Raw genomic sequence first — 15,601 nt, 5'->3', positions numbered from 1 at the left:
TGAACGCTGGGGATCCCAATCCGGGCACTGATGGCGGAAAATGCACAGCAACGATAACGTGTAAAGAGGGACTACAATGTTTGAGACTCGCGGGTGAGGAGGTGGGCGTATGTCGGAAGATGGAGAACGCTGGGCCCAAACCAGGCACTGATGGCGGAGATTGCATGCTCGATGCTGCGAAACCTTGTGGCGATGGACTCGACTGTCTGCGTTCCTCCCCACAGGAGAAGGGCGTCTGCCGTCCGAAGTTGGCAGCGGGACCAGGGACCGACGGCGGCGACTGCAGAACCGATTCGGCACCTTGCGACGATGGACTCGAATGCCTGCGTTCTTCCCCACAGGAGAAGGGCGTCTGTCGTCCGAAGTTGGGAGCGGGAGCGGGAGCGGGGACTGATGGTGGAGATTGCAGAGCCGGTGCGACACCTTGTGACGATGGACTCGAATGTATGCGCTCTTCTCCCCAGGAGACTGGCGTTTGTCGTCCGAAGTTGGGAGGGGGAGGGGGAGCGGGACCGGCACCAGGGGCCGAGGGCGGCGACTGCAGAGATAAGGCACCTTTTTGTGACGATGGACTCCTATGTGGGAGTTCCTCTCCAGACGCGAAGCTCACCTGTCGTCCGAAGCTAGCAGGACGTCAGGTGTCGGAACCGGAACCAGGGACCGACGGCGGCAACTGCAGAACCATCGGTTTGACAGCTTGTGACCCAGGACTCGACTGTCTGCGTTCCCCCCATTCCTCCCCATCGGAGCCTGGCGTTTGTCGTCCGATACTGGTAGTACCAGGGACTGATGGCGGAGACTGCAGAGTTGGTTTGGCACCTTGTGACGATGGACTCGAATGTCTGCGTTCCTCCCCACAGGAGACTGGCGTTTGCCGTCTGAAGCTGGGAGGACCAGGGACTGATGGCGGAGACTGCAGAGCCGGTGCGGAACCTTGTGACCCGGGCCTGTCATGTATGCGCTCTTCTCCCCAGGAGACGGGCGTCTGCCGTAAGACGTTCGATGCGGGACCAGGAACTGATTGCAGAATCGGTGTACCTTGTGGAACTGATGGCGCTGAATGCAGAGTCGGTCCGACACCTTGTGACCCGGGACTGGAATGTCAGCGTTCTTCCCTACAGGATAAGGGCATCTGTCGGCGTTTGTCGCCCGAAGCTGGTAGTGTGCGGCGTCGAGGACGAGGACAATGAGGGCCAGACGACGTGTATGAATCCCACAGGATGTCCTGGCGTGTGCATGAAGCCGAAGCAAGAAGACGAATTGTATCGATTCTGGCGATGGGCGTGAGGGCTTGTGGCTGAGGAAGAGTGGTGCTTGAGCGTTCAGTTGATCGTTTTGCTATATACTCGTCACGAAGCGGATATTTGAAAATGGAAATAAGATCAATGGTTCTTCACTCACTATGAATGCCGTTGCTCCAATTACCATAATTAGTACCAGTCTCCAGTGCAGTTCCTTCCCACTCCTGTCGTTAAAGGCTGCGAAAACGCAGCGAGGTTGTTGCAATAAACGGCTCCACCTCTTATATAAACAGCCTCAACAGCACCGAGGGTTGCTCTTAATCGCAACAATTATTTACTTATCCCTCTTAGCATGGGCCTTGCATTCTTGCTGATACCTTTCTTTTTCCGTTATTCCCAAAGGCCATCCACAGAACCTAGCTCCGCGCTTTCACATTTACCGTACGTATTACCTCCATTACAGGGCTCCAACGTCAGGGAAAGCACCGGACGCATCATCGCTGGTTGCTGCTCCCTTGTAGTGTGAGCATGGTGTTGCCTCATTCCACTTCGGTCGACGCGTGTGGGGGGGCTTTGTGTCTGAGGAAGAAGGGTGGTGCTTGAATTGGGCGCTGGGGGAAACGTGGTGGTAGTAGTATATTTAAGCTAGGAAAGCAAAAGTCCATTTCTTCCTTTTGTTTTCCGTTCAATTTTTCTTGTTTAGTTCTTCACTGCCGATGCTCTCGTTCCTTGCATTCTGCTTTGGTCATTTGGGATAGAACCAATCTATAAGGAGAGTCCTGGTATACATAGCTGGCGGTTTATGTTCTCGTATGCTTTTACAGGAGTACAGTAGAGCTGACATTTAGATGGAATAACACAAAGATTCCAGAACAACGCACATCTTTCCAACACCACCATTCTAACTCTTGATAAACGGACCATCTAAAGCAGAAAAGCGACTTTTGCAAAAATTTATCCTAGTGCATGAATAGAGAAGACTTCCCGCGTAGAGCATAGATGAATTTTCACACCGGCTTCCCAGGGTTCTTTGTACGAAGACTACCTCCCTACCCTACGCAGGATATCTGTTTACGACTCTATACAAGACCGCTACTAGCTAGAGCTGGTAGCTATGTAGGTACCCTACCTATCTCAACACACCAGAACATGGTGCCTTAGACTCCGAAGCGCTAAAAGACTGCAGTTAAAAAGCAGGCGCAGAGCACCTACGTAGCGACGGCAGAACCTGCCTCCTCACTCTCTCGTAACAATAACCCAAACTCTCCTCCCCCGACCCCGACATGTCCTTCATCTTTGAATCGCGCTACCCATGCAACACCACATTCAACGAAGAGACTCCTACAACCCAATCCCAAGCAACACCCTAGCTGCCCTGCGGATCCAAAACCGAAGCTAGGCTCCCTACCTGTACTATAAGTACATCCCATTTTGACTCCTTCCCTGGCAGAGAAGAACTAAGCTACTACAAGAGGTACGTACTCTTTTACACAGATAGGTTTTAAAGCAGAAGACTAGGGCATGTAGGCAAGGAAGGCTACCTTTAGACCTGCAAGAGGTTCACGATGAGATGATGGGGTTCGTGTCCTAGGCGACCGGCGCTTTTGCAATTGGCTTATACTAGCATAGATTTTAGTTTAGATATAGCGTATAGCTACTCAGGAATCGAGATATACCCTATGAATAAACCACGGGAGTAGTCTTAGATGTAGATTTTGTATAACTAGAGATACCTTTAGCGTACGATAAATATCCTACTACTCCATCCAGCCTCTCAACTCCTAGCTCTACAATCTGCGTATCATCTACCAAATATCGAATCACGCCTCTAATCCATCCCTCCTGTGTCTCTCCCACCGTCCGACCAGAGTGACCCCTGACAGCATCCATCACCTATAACCATGCAGTACACCCTAGGTAGTATAGTTATATCCAGGCCGGCAAAAAAGGAGAAGAGAAGAAGAGAAAAGAAGAGAAAAGAAGAAAAGAAAAGATAGGGGACAGCAATCCCGGCGTAGACTAGAATAGAATAGTCGACAATACTATGGGATAGTTTTTGGAAGAACGAAAGCACGAACATGTACAGATCTGACCCGCCGTCGTCGGAAGGACCTTAGCTGACCAACTCTCTTCTTGGCCGTGGTACATGCCCGGTGAATATTCCGCTAGTTCAGATCCCAATAGCAGAAGTATCCGTATATCGCCAAAACACCACATCGCCAATCCAGTCAGTTCCCCCGTGCAGAAAAGCCGTACAATGGAGCTCCAGCTTCCCATCCAACCTCTAGGGGCTCCTACCGACAAAAGAACACGTAACAAACATGAACTCAAGAGAACAATTGTCCCCAACGCACGCTGCACACATTGAGTGGAGGGAAAAAACGGATGAGCCGTAATGGTATCATTTCTCTAGCATTACCTTATTCCCAACCCCCTTTCCCCCCAATTCCCTCATAAAAAAATAGTATACAACGCAACCCAGACTCCACCCCAGACAAAAGAACCCGACAAAAAGCAAAATACAAAACCCAGAACCCCATACACCACAAACTCCAACCCCTACACTTCCCCATCATCCCCCCCTCCCGCACCACCACTTCCACCCTCCCCTCTAAAACCTCATCATCATCCTCACCACCCTCTCCCCCTTATCCCCACCGCCCACCCCTTCCTGCGGCGTGTCCTTGGGTCCCCCGACGGGGCTCCCCGCCGCAAAGAACAGAATCTTGATGGCGATGGCGAGACCCGCATGCAGCGCGAGCACGACGACGAGCAGGATCTTGGACGTCTTGACGTCCGTGGCCGAGAGCACGGGGTACAAGTTGCGCAGGAGGAAGAAGGCCGAGGCGGCGAAGCCGAGGGCTACGAAGATGAGGTTGAAGACTGTGGAGAGGAGACACAGACGAGATTAGCATGGATATACTCTTTATCTTCCTTTGTTTCTGGCAATACGGATGAGAGGGTATATGGGGTAAAGGCGTGTAAAATGAACGAAAGAGAGAGAAAAAAGGCAGAAGAAAAAGGGAGACACTCACTAGACAACGGGCTCCAACTCACCAACGCCACAGGAACCCACACCAAATCCGCATACCCATACAAACAAACAAACTCCAACAAATTCGCCCCCTCAACCCGAAACCACCACCTCAGCACCGCCCAAAGCCCCACGGGCACAAACGCCGTATACCCATAAATCAGCCCCGCGCCCCCGCTCAGCAACCTAAAGTCGTACGCAAAGTGCTCCTTGCCGCTGTGCGCCAGGTACTGGCTGATGGTGCCCGTGAGGAAGAGGATGACGACGACGGTCGTGGCGATCCAGATGGGGCCGTACAGGTCCGGGTTGCCCTCGAGCACGTCGAGGAAGTTTGCGCGCGGGTACAGGGCCGCGAGGCAGCGGCGCAGGACTTCGGCCGTGTCGACGTCGAAGGCTTGCGCGTAGAAGGAGAGGGTCCAGAGGTAGTGCTTGGTGTTGCTGTTGGAGGAGGACGAGGTTGCGGGGCCGGGGAGGAAGGAGGTCGACGAGTCGGGCGGGATCTTGGTCGAGGAGGTCGAGGAGGGGTCGTCGAAGTCTGGTGGGAGTGTTAGATGCAAGTGGGAGAGGGGAAATGGGTGGTGAGGAGCGTACTGGAGCTGTGGAATTCGAGGTCTTCTTGGAGGTCGGTATGGCCTAGGTCGCCCTAGATGTCGGATGCGTGAGCATGCTGAACAACAACTTAAGACCGCATAACCTGCCAGCACGCAGCCTCCAGAGCTGTGACTTACCTCCTGGTCGACATCCACCACAACATCGTAACCGCGATTCGACATATTTGGCGGCCCGTTGCGTTGTCGGAGCTTGTCTTCGAGCTGCGGAGAGCTTCCTGCCAGATTGCTTGCCCATGTCGGGTCGCGTCCCTGTCCAATGTCATCATCGCGTTCGGCTTAGTCAGCAAGGTGCCTGGACAGGCAAGTTGCTCAAGGTGAATGAGCTCTTGAGTTGCGTATACGAGGAAAATGAGCGCTGGCCTGCTTCGATGTCATTGGAATTGAGAGGTTGGTACTTAATTCTCTCCCGGTGTCCAAAACTAACTTCACGAGAGAAGTCCTGCACACCCTCTATCGACAAGAGATTTACAGGAACATCTGAACACCATCACCCTGCAAGTCACCCATGGTTCCAGATCACTGATTACAAGCCTTCCAATTGCAGAAAATAATCAATTGATGCCACTATACAAATACCACACGCGCAATTAACCACCGTGCATGCCACCCCTCACTTCTTCTCGTCCTCCTTCTCCTGCGCAATCGGCTCAATATTCCAAATCGACTCTGCATACTCGTCAATGCACCGATCACTGCTAAAGAAACCCATCCTCGCCACGGTCAATATCGTCTTCGTCGTCCACTCCTCCGTATCCCTGAAGCTCTTATCAATCAGGTCCTGAGTCTGGATGTACGATGCGAAGTCATCGCTGACAAGATAGTAATCGCCGTGCTCGACTATACCGTTGAGGAGCGCTTCAAAGGAGTCGGGATTACCAAACGTGCCGGAGTGGATGGCGTCAAAGACGGCGGCGAGCTGGGGGTCGAGCTGGTACTGGCCGTAGAGGTGGGCGTGGCGGAGGTCGTCGACGTTTTCGGCGAGGTTGCCGAAGAGGAAGATGTTGTCCTCGCCAATCTCGCGGGTGATTTCAATCTTTGAATCGATTAGCATGGCGCTCGTTACCTTCCAAGGGTTCACCTACGTTTGCACCATCGCAGGTTCCGATGATGAGACCGCCATTGAGGCAGAACTTCATGTTGCTAGTACCGCTAGCTTCCGTTCCAGCCGTGGAAATGTGCTCGCTGATATCGCTCGCCGGGCAAATGATCTCCGCCTTGCTGACATTGTAGTCTTCCAAGAAAATGACCTTGAGCAGGTCGCCCACATCGGCGTCGTTGTTGACCACGTTAGCAACACGGTTGATGAGGTGGATGACCGCCTTCGCCATCCAGTACCCGGGCGCTGCCTTTCCACCAAAGATGGATACCCGGGGAGTGAACTTCTTCCTCTCCTCTGGAGACGACTTTTTGATTTCCAGGTAGCGGTGGATGACACCGAAGATGTTGAGCTGCTGACGCTTGTACTCGTGGATACGCTTGACCTGAACATCGAATAGAGACGAGGGGTTGACGGTAATGCCCATGGTGTCCTTGATGTATTTGGCCAGCCGCACCTTGTTGGAGTACTTGATCTCCCTGAACTCCTTGCGGAACTCCTTGTCATCGACAAAGTTCTCAAGCTTGTGGAGGAGCGTGAGATCCTTCAAAAAGTCATGCCCGCCCAGCTTGGAGGCAATAAGCGCAGAAAGCCGAGGGTTGGCCTGGTGGAGCCATCTCCTCGGAGTGATACCATTGGTCACATTGGTAAACTTGTCCGGGCCATATATCTTGACAAAGTCCTTAAAAATTGTCGTCTTGATGAGATCCGAGTGCAGTTCGGCGACGCCATTAACCTTGTGCGACCCGATCAAGGCGAGAAACGCCATGCGCACCATCTTGGGGTTGGACTCCTCGATGATGGAGACGCGTCCAAGCAATTCGCGATCATTGGGGAACATGCGCTCCACCTTTTGGAGGAAGAAGAGGTTGATGTCGTAGATGATCTGGAGATGACGGGGGAGGAGGTGCTGCATGAGCGGGACAGACCACTTCTCGAGGGCTTCGGGAAGCACTGTGTGGTTGGTGTATCCGAAGGTCTTTTGCACGACTGATTGATGTCAGTATACATATGATTCGCAGTTGTATGTAGAGTTTCGACTTACTGCTCCATGCCTCATCCCACTCCAGCCCCTCGATATCCACCAGTATCCTCTGAAGCTCGGGGATCGCGAGCGTGGGGTGGGTATCGTTGAGCTGAATGGCAACCGCATTGGGGAAGTCCTTCCAAGCACGCTTGGTCTTCTTGAAGCGGCGCACAATATCGTACAGAGACGCAGCGCACCAGAAGTACTGCTGCTTCAAGCGGAGCTCCTTGCCTCTCTCGAGACTACTTTCGTTAGAACTGGACCATGCAGAAGAGGGATGATGACCCTACTTATCGTTGGGATACAAGACCGCCGAGATGGTCTCTGCACGCTGCTGATCCGCAACCGAGCTTTCGTACTCGCCCGAGTTGAACTTTTGGAAGTCGAACTCTCCGCTTGCGGCCTTGCTGCCCCACAGCCGAAGATTGTTGCACGTCTGGGTCTGATATCCAGGGACTGTTTTTTGGTTAGCCCCAAGCAAGCCAGCTACGAGCCAATAGCTTGAAGGACGTACTGGGAACATCAAACGCAACCGCCTGCACAATCTCGCCACCCTCCCACGAATACTGCAACTTGCCCTCGTCATCCTGCCAGCGATTGACATGGCCATAGAATTGAATATCCACCGTGATGTCGTGTCTCTGAAACTCCCAGGGGTTGAAGTCCAACCAATAATCCGGAACCTCGACCTGGAATCCATCAACGATCTCCTGCTTGAAGATGCCATAGCGGTACCGCAGGCCGTAACCCCAGGCGGGGTAATTGAGCGAGGCCAACGAGTCGAGGAAGCATGCGGCAAGACGGCCGAGACCACCGTTACCGAGGGCAGCATCGTGCTCCTGGGAGATGATATCCTCCATGCGGAAGCCGAGTTCGCTAAGGCCCTCTGCGAAGCATTAGCTATCAAAGCGAATGGATTCCCATTATCCAACAACGTACTCGTAGCCACATCCTTCTGCCCAACATTGAGCATGGCATTATCCAGCGCTCTTCCCATCAAAAACTCGAGCGAGAGATAATACACCCTCTTCTGATCCTTGAACGTCTGCGTCTGCTGCGTCTTATTCCAATCCAAAATCAGCCTATCGCGGAAGGCGAGCGCGGTTCCCCCATACACGGCCGACTCGTCGCAGTTGTACAGGGAGCGGGCGAGCGTCGTCTCGATGTGGCGCACAGCCTCCTTTTCGAATTCTTCGGCCGTGGTGAAGGGCTTGGGCATCTAAGAATTACATCTGTCGTCAGCGCTTATCCCTTTCATAGTAGTCAGCGAGGGAAGGGATACTGACAAACTTCCTCCAGGCCTCGCGCTGGGGCTCAGGAATGCTCGCCTCGACGCTCTTGATCTCGCTGGCTCCGAAACCCGTGGCAGTTCTCTTGTGCTTGGGGCGAGAGAACGAGGGGCCAACGGGGCCCTGCAGGTCGGCGAGAGGGGCGCTCATGGAGGGTCTTCGCTCGCGGGCAGGTGCCGAATGGGTAGGCGTCGACGCCATGTTCAGGAGGTTGGTGGGGGAGATGCAGACTCGAGTGAGCGAGAGACGAGGGTGTTGTTACCCAGTATTCAGGAGATGATGGAGGATCGGGGGCGGAGGCGGTGTTGTTTAGCTGGGCCGGCGCACAATGACAGGCAGGGAAGGAACGGCTGATGGCAATTGAAGCTTGCAGGGAACTCTGGAGAAGGAGAAAGGAAGGGGTGCAGTGAAGGACAGGCTGGAACAGGCTCGGACTGAGTTTGTTGAGAAGCTTGGAATATGCACAACAACCATCCATGCAAATGGCGGGGCGCAACTGATAGCGAGTGGGGTAAGCGATTACGTCGTTGTACAGCTACCCCTCCTAACCCTAGGGTAACCGCTGGTCCTGTGCCGTGAGGTTATGTGAGGTTATCGCCATCATGGCAGAAGATGGTGTGTGTGTGTGGGAGATTATGAAAGGAGCTGCAGAGCGGTCATCCGCCCGATGACCGCTTGCCGGCTGCAGGTGTTGCAGCCGTCGTTTGGCACGAGCATTATGAGCTTGTTTCTGCATGCTCAGAATTGAAAGCAGTGTTGGGAGGTGAAAAGACAAGACTCAAGACCCAGATACGATTGCACCGTGTCGTGTACCCAGGTAGACGACGGTCGAAGGAGAACGACATGTCCAGATATAAAATAAAACCCCATTGGTAATAATAAAACACCATCAATTCCTCACAATCTCCATCTCAATCCCCAATAATAACATACCTCCCTATTGCCCACAATTCTAGACCCCCCGCCACGGCACCCATCCCATGCATACCACAACTCCGAAAGCGGTAACCGGCTGTTCCTCGAGCACAGACCCCCAATATCTCCACCATCACCAAAAAGCTTCCCTTTCCCAAAGTGCCCCTTTTTCCCTCAGAATCAGACACGGTGTGAATCCCCATCATGTGAAAATGGGAAATCGTTGACGAGGCCGACAGACCTGAGCCCCAGCTAACTATCCCATTCACCAACTATTCCTCCTCACGACGTCAACGGAATATTCCCAAAAAGAACACAGCTGAATGCGAAAAAGGGGTATCAAGCGCAATGCCAGAATCAATAGAACCAATGGCCCCCCCAAAAACGCCAAATATGCATCGGATGCATCAGTGAACCCTCCCTCTGTACAGGTGGTTGTAGCGACTCAGGTCAGCTGCGGGCATCACTTTGTCGCCGCAGTGGCACCCACAGACTGCACCGCCAGCGCATGCACAGCACCGCACAAAGCCTCAAGGACTGGGCTCGGGCGTGTGCACGCCGTGCACCCACACCGCGGCGCCTCGCCACGGCTCCAGGTCCAAGGAACGATGACACTTCTTGTCTTCCGAGATCGCTGCAACATCGTCCTCGTCCTGCTGCTGCTGTCGTAGTCCGGACACAGCAGCACTCTCGTTGCTGCCATTCATCGTACCCTTCATCCTCTGCAACATGCCCGCAACCATCTCTTCCGTAATACGCATGAGCCCGTAATCGATATCGCTCAGTAGACACCACTTCATCGCCTCCAGCTCCCGCACACTGACCATGCCCTCGGCCACTCCCTGCGCCCAATACCTCGACGAGCGCTCCTTGTCCGCGAGGAATCCGTACGCGATGGCCATGGCAGCGAGGGGAATGACTTCGGGCCTCGTGGTGGTCGCGCTGCTGTCTTGTTCCCTCTGTAGGGCAAAATAACTCTCGTCCGGCAGTGACGACGAAGTGACTGTCCCCAAGCCCGACTTCTTCTGGCTGCCTCTGTTACGAAACAGACACGCCTCTCTCCAGGAACTAGCAAACCGCAAGCTCAGTGCATCCAGCACGCATGCGGCAAACGCAACAATCTCCGCAGGGGGCTGCGCTCGCTCGAGGAACCGCGCAATGGTTGCTGGGCAAGGTGTCCGGCCAGCGCGCGAGCAGACGTTGCTGGGAACGAGGCGACAAAGCGTGGCAGCATATAGTTCTGTAGTCGTGGATATGATACTCGAGCCTGAGACCGTGTTTGTTAGCCATTGTCCATCTATCTTCCCATTAATCCAGAAAGTTTCGGACAGCTTAGAGAAATATCTGCTTGACAAAGAAAGAGGGTGTATGAGGAACGGTTTTGGAATCGTCTCTCTGCAAGGATGGACCCAAGTACACAGTAACAACACTTCATCTAGATCCTGCCCAAAGGGCCGATTACCAAAATAAAATCCCGTTCCTTGGAATGGATAGTCGCATGAGCATGATTCCGGTTGATGACGTCTTAAGATTCGGTCCGCCACCGGTGCAGCAAAAAATAGAAACAGTCGGCACGCCCCGCGGAGCAAGTCCATGGTGTCGCGCGATCGACGTGCGCACTTTTCCAACAAGTCCACACCTGCATGCGCTGAGCAGTGCCTGTGTGGGTTTTCGCGCAATGACGAGGCAAGTTCCGATCGTTCCGACGGTGGGTGGTACACAGTGCATATGCAGGGAAACGGGAAAAAAGAACACGAGACCAAAAAGCCAATCTGCAACGAAGAAAAACGAGAGTACGAAAAGAGGTGTGAGAAAAGAGACAAAACAGAACTAACCTCGCAACCCCTCGCTCCTCCGCAGCTGCGTACAACACTCCTTTGCAGGCGGCGGCGTAGGCAGATTCGACAGCGGGACGCAATTGGCGAACCACAGGTCCAGCTCTTCATCCGTCATGTCGTCCACGTTGATGTCGTCGTCGACATGCTTCCGATTCCTTCGGTCTTGGTCTTGCTCCTGCTCGTGCTCTTCGGAAAGCGCGGGGGACGAGTACCCGTACGCGCTCATGGTGCCGGGAATACCGCTCTTCGTCTTGCTGGACCCAATACCGAGGGAAATGAAGGGGCTGGCATTCCAGAAGGGAAACGGTTGAGTTCTGAGTGTTTGCGGATTTGGAAGGTTGTCCCAGGAGCAACAAGTGGTGGTGCAGACTAGTAGTTTTATAACTAGAAGGCGCTGTGTTGTCCAGATGGGTCCGCTCGAATATTCGACTCGCGTGATATGCACAACCCCCCTCTTTTGGAGTGAATGTCTAGCCTCCCGTTACCGTTGGCTCACCGCAGTCCCTTAGGCAACAGTCCAAGCCCGAGGGAGAAGGGCAAGAAGAAGGAGAAAGAAGAACAACCAGAATCACACCGCCATGGGAGGTGCCCAGCACCCTATATACACAGTACACCATACACTCCCCGCCGAGCCCCCCGTCTCCATTCCTCAACCCACACCACATCCTCAGCCCACACAAGCTCCCGAAAAAAAGGGCCCACAGGGATGCAGCGGCTGGGCTAACTTGACGTGCTTTTTTGGGTGGAAATCGTTAGTTTGGGGTGGGCGCTTGGGCCCGCTTCAACCCAGTTCAGTTCAGCTGGGTTTTGAAGGCGGTGGGTGGTGTGTTCCAAGGTTGTTTGCTGGCGGTTTGGCGCCTGAGGCTAAGGACGAGGGAACCCGTGCGTTGAGGCGCAGGCCTGGGCATGCCCCCACGGACAGATGGGAAGAGTGAATGCCCTCCAAAGAGGATACGGAGTATACGATGACGATGACGATATTCGTTCGTCTACTAGTACGTGGCACTACTCCGTACCTTCCAGCATTCCCATGTTCCCCTTGAACGTCTGCAAACGCAGACTTCACAAACTTCCCTCCACCTCGCATTCACCAACTTCCACAAAGTTACACCAAGACCTTTTGCTCTCTTCGACCCTACCTATGCCGAGACCGCAGCCACATCTCCGTTAGCCGAGCGCACTCGACGAAAACAGCTTGAAACACATTTCGTGTCTGTGGATTGCGAGTCGTGTCGTCTCCCCTGCTGAGTGCTGCATCCATCGTGCATCTGTGTGCGTTCGGATAGAAGGCACTTGCACTTTGCACATATCTGGGATATACTGTGTATGCATGGATTTTTTATTCTCCGTGAAATACTTGTAAATGAGGAAATAGACAGGCGTCCACGCAAGCCTCCCACCTCTTGCAAGGTCGTTAATCTACTTTACCACTTACCGGTATAACAAAATAGACAATCCAGATCCAGATCTACGAAGTAGATGGCGCCATCTTGCCATAGATTTCGTCTCTGTTATACACCACCACTCTTCTGAAATGCATATGCAATCTTCATAATATAGCCCCGGCACGGCACTTACCCTCGGATCCATTCCAGTAGTAGTACTCCGTTGTCTCTTCCATCTGCTAGTAATGATTCCCGCAATTCATATTCTACCCAAGTCGGCACCGTCCTCGCTCTCTGAGCTTGAACGAAAAGCTTGCCTCGCTCTAGATTGACGTTTATTTATCACCCCTTACCATAGTATATCAACACTCTGAATCTCCCCCCGCATGGTCTGCAGACTGCACAACGACATTGTTCGTTCTGCACCTGCATCTCTCCGCAAGAAATACACAGTACCCGTACCAAGAGAGCCAACCTCGTTCGTTGTTCCCCTCCCTCACCGCCAGATTGCCGAACACGGAAGCACATGTACCTAGGTACCGAATAAGTGGTCCAACGAGCCCAGACACACACAGTACAGTACAGTACTGCAGCGCCACGACACGACACGGCCCCCTACAGTGCTGCATCTCCTCAAAAAGGAAGAAAAGGAAACAAATTCCGTGTACAACAGACCTCGTTCCAAAAATGCTCCATCTATACTTGTATATGTATAGGTATAACCTCTTTGGGATAATCGTGTGCAAACATACACCTCCCCTTAGAAACCCCTTCACGTGAAGAAACCAGCCATACAGTACAGTCGGGGACTATGTACTCGGTCCCCCTCAGTCAGTTCCAATCCTCCGTACTTGCATGCAAGCACCATCACACATAAGTAGGGTCCGTCACCACTTACTGGACAACTCCTGCAGTGTGCCTGCAATTCATGGCGTGTGTTCCAGGCCCAGCCACATCGCATGGAGCCTAGACCGCCTCTCAATTGGAAGTGATGCGAACGATGCGAACATACTTGTCGACCTCGACTGCCAAGGAGTCAGGACAGGTCATCACATCATGGAATAAAACAACTGACGAGTGGATCTGAAACAAACACTCGCTAGGCAATGATAATGAATCAAAAAGTCAGAAATCACCTGTGGCAAAGTAGTCAGAATTGTCTCCAATTATCCTACCCTCCTCTAACCATCAAGCATCACAGAACCAGTAGCAATACGGGCAGACGCAAGCAGTCCGCCGTCTCCATGTCCAAACAGGCCATCAACCACTCCAGAACGGCTCTCCATTCATTCATCAGTGCCTCAAGGCACGGCCACCATACCCGTCTAATCGACTGCCAAACTCCTTTTATGTGATCCTCCCGCAGCAATGGTTTCCACTAAGCAATCGCCTTCCCAAGCTTTCGCTGCTCCAGAGACAGCCATCGTGTTCCGACCTGGACTGAAATCCGTAATCCATTCCATCACCGGGGTATCTGCGAACTTGTCACACCCGCTTAACTCTATTCCTCTCCACTGACCAAAATGTACGTCATCTTCTCCGCCATCCAAGCCCTGCCCCCCAACACCCCCGACAAGTAACTTTGCTGATATTGCCAGAGGTAGCCAAACGGCGCGTGGAGCGGCTTACTGCGCCTTCTTAGGCGCACCCTGAGGTCCAGCGAGATAGCGGCTGATATCAGTAGCCTCAACGGCCTGCTTGATGACATTCTTCGCGGTAGCCCAAGCCTGACGCGCAGCCGGAGGCGTGCTCTGGTTCGCAAGCTGCGCATCGATACGGGCGGTAAGTTGAGCAATGGCTCCCTGGACGAAGCTGCTCTGGGCATAGCGGGCGCGGAAGAAGATGGTGTAGACGACCAAGAGGATCCAGGAGCCCTTCTGGAACAGCAGAGCGGAGCCGAGGACGCGGAACCACAGGGCGATTTCGAGAATGGAGACGAGGGTCATGGAGCCATCGTAGTATTCCTTGACAAAGTTGATGATTGTGGTTGCGAGGGCGGATTGTTGGGGCTTAGCTCCTGCTTGCTGGGAGGCGGGCTGCGGCTGGAAAATGGGAAGCAGGTTGGTGCGTACGTAGGTAAGCACGTGGAAGATGGAGTAGACAGCGAACGGCAGAATCGCGAGCGGGATCTGGCGAGAGAAAAGCCAGACCAATGCCATGACTGGGATAGCACGTCAGCATATATGGGGACCCAGAACTTCTTCTTGAGCTTACTGAGATATTGCACATTCTCGTCCGCCGCCAGCGAAATCACACCAGTGGGCTTGTTAGCCCTCAGACGAGCGCGATAAGCCTTATACACCACGATTCCGTAGGTGAGCGTCGCCGAGACGAAGGCGAGACGGTATGAGAAGGCGGCCCATCTGGATCCCGAATTGAAGGTTATGTACGACACGCTGTAGCGGAGAGTAGCCAAAAGCAGGAACACATGACCCGTAAACCATGCGAATTGCAGCGTTTGCGCGAGGGCAGCAAGGCGCTGCCCCAAGGGAAGCGAAGCGGGCGGAGGAGGGGCCATAGTCGGGCGGAGCTGACTTCGAGGTGTTGTAGGCGGGACGCGGAAACTGATCTCGTTAGCGACTCGCTGTTACAGCCGGAAATGACAAGCTGTGAGCGTAATTCGAGAGTGGTCGTGCTGTTTGAATTGTGATGAGGTTGCGGAGGATGGAGGAGGAGCCAACTGGCAACTACGCGGGTGGCTGGGCGGGGCTCGTCGTCCGAGGCTGTCTGATGAAGCTCCTCACTCTTTGATGCTCCCACCAGCTACATCAAATACTGCTATATCCTCGCTCAAGCCTCAGGGAAGCCCCCGTACATTGTACAGCTTGACCATTGCCGGCTGGCAGATGACATGGAGTGGGTGGATTGAGCTGGACAAGGCGAGTCCAAGCTCGCTCGTGTGGGCATGTGCAGGAAGACAAATCTAAGGGACTTACAGAAAGGATTCAGAGAGCTGCAAAGGATGACTGCAGCAGAAGACTGTAATGCGGTTTGGGATAGTGAGACAGATGGAGAAGAAGGGGAGAGAGAAGTGGGAGAGAAGACAAGCAAGCTTGGAGTTCGAGGCGTTTGCTGGTGACGAAATGCAAACTCGCGGCCTCGCTGGTGCAGGGACAAGTTGGTGCCGCTGACGCACAGACCCGATGACGAGGTTGGGTGATTGGA

At 53.5% G+C, this 15,601-nt stretch overlaps 5 protein-coding genes across 5 annotated transcripts in view; 1 reads left to right on the top strand and 4 right to left on the bottom strand.

The window, feature by feature from the left end:
- The window catches only part of EI97DRAFT_439696 (uncharacterized protein), a gene marked incomplete at both ends in the record, with an annotated part of 2,002 nt that extends 812 nt beyond the window's left edge, over positions 1–1,190 (top strand). Inside the window, one exon of the mRNA XM_033799572.1 lies at positions 67–1,190. Coding sequence (XP_033656866.1) covers positions 67–1,190 — 1,124 coding nt within the window. The remainder of the gene's footprint in view (positions 1–66) is intronic.
- Positions 1,191–3,852: 2,662 nt separating this feature from the next.
- EI97DRAFT_492002 (Yip1-domain-containing protein) lies at positions 3,853–5,104 on the bottom strand (the record flags this gene model as incomplete). Its single annotated transcript, XM_033802294.1, has 4 exons — positions 5,004–5,104; positions 4,867–4,918; positions 4,277–4,810; positions 3,853–4,124 (listed from the first exon to the last, which is right to left on the bottom strand). The coding sequence occupies exons 1-4, from the start codon at positions 5,046–5,048 to the stop codon at positions 3,853–3,855; spliced, it is 903 nt and encodes a 300-aa protein (XP_033656865.1). The 5' UTR covers positions 5,049–5,104.
- A 246-nt stretch (positions 5,105–5,350) lies between these two features.
- On the bottom strand, positions 5,351–8,673 carry EI97DRAFT_172462 (glycogen phosphorylase-like protein). Its single transcript, XM_033793437.1, has 7 exons — positions 8,296–8,673; positions 7,949–8,228; positions 7,524–7,895; positions 7,300–7,465; positions 7,028–7,251; positions 5,969–6,972; positions 5,351–5,919 (listed from the first exon to the last, which is right to left on the bottom strand). The coding sequence occupies exons 1-7, from the start codon at positions 8,497–8,499 to the stop codon at positions 5,497–5,499; spliced, it is 2,673 nt and encodes an 890-aa protein (XP_033656864.1). The 5' UTR covers positions 8,500–8,673; the 3' UTR covers positions 5,351–5,496.
- Positions 8,674–9,743: 1,070 nt separating this feature from the next.
- EI97DRAFT_364722 (uncharacterized protein) lies at positions 9,744–11,175 on the bottom strand (the record flags this gene model as incomplete). Its single annotated transcript, XM_033795010.1, has 4 exons — positions 9,744–9,847; positions 9,902–10,140; positions 10,267–10,510; positions 11,082–11,175. Coding segments are annotated over 4 exons (681 nt in total), but the record flags the coding sequence as incomplete, so codon positions are not given.
- A 2,751-nt stretch (positions 11,176–13,926) lies between these two features.
- Positions 13,927–15,237, bottom strand: EI97DRAFT_172345 (uncharacterized protein). Its single transcript, XM_033793436.1, has 3 exons — positions 15,181–15,237; positions 14,651–15,000; positions 13,927–14,597 (listed from the first exon to the last, which is right to left on the bottom strand). The coding sequence occupies exons 2-3, from the start codon at positions 14,952–14,954 to the stop codon at positions 14,062–14,064; spliced, it is 840 nt and encodes a 279-aa protein (XP_033656862.1). The 5' UTR covers positions 14,955–15,000; positions 15,181–15,237; the 3' UTR covers positions 13,927–14,061.
- Positions 15,238–15,601: the final 364 nt, after the last annotated feature.

Source organism: Westerdykella ornata (genome assembly GCF_010094085.1).
Source record: "Westerdykella ornata strain CBS 379.55 unplaced genomic scaffold EI97scaffold_3, whole genome shotgun sequence".
Taxonomy (NCBI): Eukaryota; Fungi; Ascomycota; class Dothideomycetes; order Pleosporales; family Sporormiaceae; genus Westerdykella; species Westerdykella ornata.
The sequence above is the reverse complement of the archived record's forward strand: the minus strand, read 5'-3'. Positions and strand labels throughout refer to the sequence as shown.

Excerpts from the sequence above, each read along its gene's own strand:
- EI97DRAFT_172462 (XM_033793437.1), bottom strand. The coding sequence starts at position 8,499 with ATGGCGTCGACGCCTACCCATTCGGCACCTGCCCGCGAGCGAAGACCC. Across the intron at positions 8,229-8,295 it reads GCGAGGCCTGGAGGAAGTTT|ATGCCCAAGCCCTTCACCAC; the intron begins GTCAGTATCCCT and ends TGTAATTCTTAG. Across the intron at positions 5,920-5,968 it reads GAACCTGCGATGGTGCAAAC|ATTGAAATCACCCGCGAGAT; the intron begins GTAGGTGAACCC and ends ATCGATTCAAAG.
- EI97DRAFT_172345 (XM_033793436.1), bottom strand. The coding sequence starts at position 14,954 with ATGGCCCCTCCTCCGCCCGCTTCGCTTCCCTTGGGGCAGCGCCTTGCT. Across the intron at positions 14,598-14,650 it reads CGAGAATGTGCAATATCTCA|TCATGGCATTGGTCTGGCTT; the intron begins GTAAGCTCAAGA and ends GTGCTATCCCAG.